Source organism: Sorex fumeus, unplaced genomic scaffold, assembly GCF_029834395.1.
Source record: "Sorex fumeus unplaced genomic scaffold, SorFum_2.1 ptg000007l, whole genome shotgun sequence".
In the NCBI taxonomy this organism is placed as follows: domain Eukaryota; kingdom Metazoa; phylum Chordata; class Mammalia; order Eulipotyphla; family Soricidae; genus Sorex; species Sorex fumeus.
Window position 1 is genome coordinate 8,784,005 of NW_026606064.1, and position 7,465 is coordinate 8,791,469.

The following is a 7,465-nucleotide window of genomic DNA, read 5'->3' on the forward strand; positions in this document are numbered from 1 at the left end:
TCATTTTCAAGAAAGGTTATCACCTGGGGCTGGAGTGATAGCATAGCCGGTAGGGCATTTGCCTTGCACGCAGCCAACATGGCCAACACAGGTTCAATTCCCAGCATCCCATATGGTCCCCTGAGCACCACCAGGAGCAATTCCTGAGTGCAAGAACCAGGAGTAACCCCTGAGCATCGCTGGGTGTGACCCAAAAAGCAAAAAAAAAAAAAAAAGAAAGAAATAAAGAAAGGTTATTACCAATGTTTCTTAACTATTGTGTTTTGTTTCTTCAGATCCTACCCTGTTTACAAAATGTCCATCTGTATTTCCTGCTTCTGGTGAGAAAAGAAAATTAACTACTCTTGAGATAAAAGGTAAGATGTAGGCTAATATCAACTGCAGGCTAATATCAAGTGATAATATTTAAAGTCATGAGGCTAAGCTATGATGTTCAGTAGACGAGGTATATTAACTGTATTTTTTGATAATTTAACAAGGGCTTATTAAGATAGAGTCCCATAAGAATTTGAGAATCATCTGTATACAGGATGTATCTGTAGAAGAATTTGTCCATGGTTCAAACATTAGGCAAGTCATCAGACTACATAAATATTGGAATTATTTTTTTTTTGTTTCAGTGGGCAAGTGGGCATGTCCTAGGGATCAAATCCAGCACCTCATCCATGCAAAGTATGAAACACTGAAGCTTTATCAACAACCTGTGACTTTGATTCCTTTTGTATATTTATTATAAATATTGCAAATGAATTCATCTTTCTGAAAAAGCCAGTTATGGAGGAACTACAAACTTCTGCTCACCAAAGCACCAGAATACCAGATATGCTAAGTCTTTGAGATATATAATTCAAACAACATATACTCAAGGAACTTTTCAAACATTTCATAGATTGATTATTGGGTAAACAACACAATTCTTAGCAAAAGTCTAGCTTTTAAAATAATATTGTTATTCACTGGATACAAATCAGTAAAGGAACTAGTACCAAAAACAAAAACCTAGATAAGAAACAAAATTGTCAATTATCCAGTGCAGTAATTTTTTACTACTATCAAATAGCTATTATCTACCAATACAGTCAGTTACCTACTTAAGCACTGTGTAGATTTATTTTTAAAAGGAACATAGAAGCTCTCTATCAATATAGAAATTACTTCAAGGACCTGATAATACCGAGATAAGGTGCTTGCCTTGCATGTGGCAGACACAGGCTTAGTCCCTGGCACACTATATGGTCCCCTGAGCACTTACAGGAGTAATTCCTGAGTGCAGAGCCCAGAGTAACCCCTGAGTATCACTGGGTGTGCAAAAATTACTCCAAAAGAGAAATTACTCCAAGATGAGGGTGGGGGTGCAAGGGGGAAGTGCACTGTATTCTCCTTTACCTACAAATTAGGTAAACTCTGGAAGGTTACACAGGACACAGAAAACCAGTCATCGTGGTAACTGGTAGAGGACCAGGGATACTGGGCTGATGGAGGAAAGGGGATGGGAGAAACTTTTCACTATAAACTTCTTCATATTTTAAAGCAATTATCCATATTACCAATTCAAACAATTGAGGGTTGTCGGGGGTTGGGGTCAAACCTTGTGTTGTTCAGGGGTCACTTCTAGTAGTACTCAGGGAATATGTGGTTCCAGGGATCAAACCAGGTGCAGCTGTACACACAGTAAGAGCCCTAACCCCTTTACTATCTGTCCAGTCCCATCAATTCATTTCAAAATAAAAAAAATTAACTAAAACAATGTTTTTAAATTTTTAAATGTGTAGCCACACAACTGAATATTACTCAGTGATAAAAAGAAGCTATCAGATCAGGAAATGACTTAGAGGAGCTTCAAAAGCATATAGGGAAAGAAGTGACAGAAAAGTTGCAAACTACATGCCTCCAACTCTCAGACATTCTGGAAAGTAAAACCAGAGATGGTAAAAATGGTGCTTTTACCTATGAAGGTTTAGGAGGCAGGCGGAAGGATGAAGAAGCTTTTTAGAGTAATAAACCATAAACTATAGAGTTTAGTTGTCATGGTCACGGTCCTCCCATTGTTGATCGACTTGCTTGAGCAGGCCCAGTAACGTCTCCATCATGAGATTTGTTGTTACTGTGTTTAGCATATCGAGTACGTCACGGGTAGCTTGCCAGGCTCCGCCCAGCGGGCGAGGTACTCTCGGTAACTTGCTGGGCTCTCCAAGAGGGGCGGAGGAATCGAACTTGAGTCGGCCATGTTGGCTGCATGCAAGGCAAACACCCTACCGCTGTGCTATCGCTCCAGCCCATAGAGTTTAGTTAATAATGATGTATCAAAATTAGCTCACTGGATGAAACAAAGGCACTACACTAACGCCAGATGCTAATAATGGAATTCTGAGGAGGGGAGGGAGCAGAAATCTAGAAAGCCTCCTATTATGGGTAACATAATATCTGCCCAATTTTCTGTAATATTAAAACTTTTCTAAGAAAGAAAGTCCTGGGACTGGAATGGTAGTACAGCAGGTAGGACGTTTGCCTTGTACAGGGCGGACCCAGGTTTGATTACCAGTATCCCATATGATCTCCGAGCATCACCAGGAGTAATCCCTGAGTACAAAGTCAGGAGTAATTCCTGTGCATCACTGGGTATATCCCAAAATGCAAAAAAAGAAAAAGAAAGAAAGAAAGAAAGTTCTGGTGCACAAGGCTGGCTTGCACTAGGCCCCCAGTTCAATCCTCAGTACTAAAAACCTTCTTATTCACTCCAGGTATAGCCCTGGTGGACCCTTAGCACAACTGAATAGTTCTCCTCCTCCAATAAATAAATTAAATTAACTATTTGGGCAGGGGCATGGCTTAATGGTAGGGCAAATGTCTAGTATATGTGAAACCCTGGGTTATTTTTTCTACATGGCAAAAAAAAATAAACTACAGTCTGTTGATTGAAATAATTGAAATAAAGAAATGTATAAATTCATATGAATATTTGTATACACTATGTTTATATACATATATGCACACGCATACACACCCCCTTTTCAATCCTTTAAATTTCTCACGTGACTGGAGCAATAGCACAGCGGTAGGGCGTTTGCCTTGCATGCAGCCGGCCCAGCCAAGCGGGGTTTGATTCCTCCACCCCTCTCAGAGAGCCAGGCAAGCTACCCAGAGCTCATGACGTATTCAATATGCCAAACACAGTAACAAGTCTCACAATGAAGACGTTACTGGGCCCGCTTGAGCAAATTGATGAATAACGGGAGAACCGTGACCGTGACCTTCAGAGTCAAAAGAGCTCAAGTTCTGGACTAACAAATTCACTCTGGTTCTTATCCTGCCAATTTTCAGCAGTGTCGCCTCATTCACGCAAGTCCCTGCTTACGCATCAGTTTCTCCATCTGCGAAATGGAAGAAACCAAAGTATCTCCTTCAAGGAGTATTGAGAAGATTAAAGAATGTGTGTGACTCTTTCACTGTTGGTGGGAATGCCGACTGGTTCAGCCCTTTTGGAAAACAGTATGGATGATTCTCAAAAAATTAGAAATTGAGCTCCCATTTGATCCAGCAATACCACTCCTGGGAATATATCCCAGAGAGGCAAAAAAGGATAGTCGAAGTGACATCTGCAATTGTCTGTTTATTGCAGCATTCTTTACAATAGCCAGAATCTGGAAAAAACCTGAGTGCCCGAGAACAGATGACTGGTTAAAGAAACTTTGGTACATTTACACAATGGAGTACTATGTAGCTGTTAGAAAAGAGGAAGTCACAAAATTTACATACAAGTGGTACTACATGGAAAGTATCATGTTAAGTGAAATGACTCAGAAAGAAAGGGATAGACATAGAAAGATTGCATTCATCTGGGGAACATAAAGTAACAAAATAGGAAACTAACACCCAAGAATGGCCGAGATTAGTACCAGGAATTTTACTCCATGACTTGGAGGTCAACCACACATACTAGGGGAAAAGGGAGCTCAGATAAAGAGGGGAACACCAAATAAAGGTGTTGGGAGGGTCCTCCCAGGATGAGAGAAGCATGCTGAAAGTAGACTATAGACCAAACATGATTGCCACTCAATGTTTCTTTTGCAAACCACAACACCCAAAAGGAGAGAGAGAACAGAGGGGAATGCCCTGCCACAGAGACAGGGTGGGACGGGGTGGGGGTGGGGGGAGGGATACTGGGATTCGTGGAGGTGGAAAATGGGCACTGGTGGAGTGATGGGTATTTGATCACTGTATAACTGAATTGAAACCCAAGCACAAAAATGTGTAAGTCTGCAACTGTACCTCATGATGTCTATTAAAAAATTTTTTAATAAAAAAAAAGAATGTGTGTGAAGTGTTAGTGTACAGCTTGATGTGAATGACAGCTCAAAAACACCAGTGACCTGGCCGGAGAAATAGGACTGCAGCCAAGGATTTCTCCAGCATCCCATGTGGTCCCCAGCACCGCCAGAAGTACTTCCTGAGTGCAGAGCCAGAATTAACCACTAAGCATCGCCAGGTGTGGCCCAAACTCCCATTTCCCAATACACACACAGGAATAAAAAATAACTCGCTGCAATAACGGTTTTTAAAAGAAATAATAATAATAATAATAATAATAATAATAAATTGTTAATGATACTGATTCCCAGGAGGGGATTTGGCCTTTCGGGTACCAAGGTGACACAAGTACTAGTACATTCACCCCATCCAATCCCACCTCGCACAGGCTGCACTTGGCCTGAGCTCCAGCCCGCAACCTGCAGGTATTGTTGAGTCCACAGATAAGGGTTTTCTCCTACCTCGGCCTGACCCACTGGGGCCCTGGAATTCACTGTCCCTCTCGCCCCCCTACGCGGTGCCATCCCCTCCGATCCACACCCCGCGTCCTCCCCGGACCCCCGCCTGATTCGCAGCGCCTACCCAGATACTCGTAGTCCGGTAAGGCTAGGCGTTCAGGGCTCAGCATCCTTGGACCAGGCTAGCTTCCAAGCCCGAGCGCTCCTGCTTCCGGAAGCCAGGTCCCCGGCTCCCTCCGTTGCCATGGCACCCACGCGGCTGGAGCACCGGAGAGTGTCCCGCAAACAGTTTCCGACTCGCAGCGCCAGGCTGGCCACGCGGGTTCCGGGAGCAGGTGCTGCGCGGCCGTCTTGGGACTGCGCATCCTGCAGGAATGGGTTTTAGAGGACTTTGACACGGAGATGGCTTTTATTTTTACTGTCTCCGTATTTCCCCAGGAGGCGAAAGATAGTGGCAAGACCTCTATGTCCGTGGTTTCTGAATTTCATAAGCACTCCGTGCTTTACTCAGCCGTTATTCTAATAGCCCCACACCTGAATTCCCATAAACACTTAATAGCCCATTATCTATTTTTAATCTTATTATTTACGACCTTCAATTGCCACACAGCGTTTTCACGCATGTAGATCTGGGCGACTCCTTGAGGTCAGAGAATCCTTAATGCGCATCTTGTGAGCGCACAGAAGATAACGCATTAACTTAAATGAGTTCGTTAACACTCCCCCCACCCCTCAAATTCCTCGTCTTTGATTCCTTTTCCTGCTCCCAGCCCTTCTCTATGGCACACCTCTCCAAGTGTCTTTATTCCTGCCAAGGAATGTTTCACTTCTTTTGTTTTTTGGTGGGGGGGGTTGTTTGTTTGTTTGCTTGCTTTTTGGGTCACACCTGGCGATGCACAAGGGTCACTCCTGGCTCATGCACTCAGAAATTACTCCTGGCGGTGCTCAGGGGACCATATGGGATGCTGGGAATCGAACCGGGGTCCACCCACCGCGTGCAAGGCAAATGCCCTACCCGCTGTGCTATTGTTCCAGCCCGGGGATTTCATTTCTTGAGAGGAAGGTGATACATAGGTGAACAGTGCGGGGAGGTAAGGGGGGTTCTCATTAGCCTGTAAGAGGTTAGAACATTCCTTAGTTTTCAAAGCCCGGAGACAGAAGTTTTTCTCTTTTTGTCCCTCTCTCCACTCCCAGCAGCTGGTGAGAGGTCTCTAAAATAGGTCACAGTTCAAACCTAGAGAGAAAACACCTCGGCCCTCCCTTTTCCAACCAACCCCACCCCAAAGTGAGGTTTGTGGGAACGTGAAGGAAGGGAGGGAGGGAAGGAAGAGGCAGAAAGCGTCGGATCAAAGGATGGCTGGGAAAGCAGCGGTCCACCTACACTGGGAGGAAAAGGAAAGGAGAGGTTCTGCCCTTGGGTTCCGTGGGCTCTATTCTTAGCTTCCTCCAGCAGGCGCCTCAGACATGCTAAATTCTCCTCTCGCGTTCCATTGGTCTGTGTGTCTCCTCTGGAGCCTCCAGTGAGTCACACGTCGAGTTTGGCTGTGTGAAGAATGAAAAAGACAGAGCCAGAACAAGAGCCACATTTATTATCTTGAGGCAATGAATTTACGAAGCTGGCATTTGCTAGGAAATCCTGCAAATATTTTCACCTTCCTCTGTTCTTGCATCCCCTCCCCAATGCAACTGGGTGGGGGGGGGGGGGGAATATTAATGGGAATTTCAGAACTTTCATACCTCTGACTTATTGCTCTGTTATTAATGAAGTAATAGGATCGTCATTATTAAGGACTATAATTCCACTCTATTTCTAAACAACCTGAAGCTCTTTGCAAATCATTCCCCTTGTCCTCATAAAACTTTCTAAGGCACACTTCTTTATCAGTAAGTAGAGAATTTGAGAAGCATGTCAAGAAAATGACTTGTCTAGCCACATCCAGCCAATCAGGGGAGAGTTGTCCCTCCTGAGCTATCCCAGCCTCCAGGCTCGTGGTCTGACCACTAAACCACACAGCCTCCTTTTTTAAGGGCTTTTTGACTGGATTTCTTATTTATTTATTTTCCCCTTTGCTCTGGCCTGCCAGCCACTGGAAGTTCCCAGATAAAAGAAGAGAATTTTGAATGTAGGCTGAATAGTTGACATCGTCTTATTTGGGGGAGTATTATCGACTTGGAGAGGGCTGCTGGGGTCGGTGTGGTGAAGCTGGGAACCAACTCCAAGAATATAGCTTTGTTTGGGCATTAACCCATTTGTGGTTATAATAATGATAAGTTTCAGCACCAGTGGCGCCCGACTGTTAATGACTCAAAGAAAGCTAAATAAGAACAAGATGTCATCTCTGGAGCAATTCGCAGGTTTTTCCTACAGCACCAGTCCTTCCAGAAAAATCCTGAGGACCCTTATATTTAAAGTTACTCTTGCATTCTTTTTTGAGGGTGGGGGGTGGGCCACACCCAGAGGTGCTCAGGGTTTACTCCTGGCTCTGCATTCAGGGATCACTCCTGACCAGTTCAGGAGACCATATGGGCTGCCAGGGATCGAACCCAGGTCAGCCTCATGCAAGGCAAACACCCTACCCACTGTGCTATCACTCAAGCCCTCTTCCACTTTTAATGTCCTGAACAGTCTATTAAGAACAAAGACTTAGACAGGGTAGAAGGTTGTTAAGACTATGACTTCCAGAAAAATGTGGGGTTTC

At 44.2% G+C, this 7,465-nt stretch overlaps 1 protein-coding gene across 2 annotated transcripts in view; it reads right to left on the reverse strand.

Moving 5' to 3' along the window:
* Positions 1–5,037, reverse strand: part of CSTPP1 (centriolar satellite-associated tubulin polyglutamylase complex regulator 1) — a 213,061-nt gene extending 208,024 nt beyond the window's left edge. For both annotated transcript variants that reach the window (XM_056133378.1, XM_056133386.1), the window contains exon 1: positions 4,891–5,037. In XM_056133378.1, the coding sequence (XP_055989353.1) occupies positions 4,891–4,936 (46 nt within the window). In that variant the 5' untranslated portion in view covers positions 4,937–5,037. The remainder of the gene's footprint in view (positions 1–4,890) is intronic.
* Positions 5,038–7,465: the final 2,428 nt, after the last annotated feature.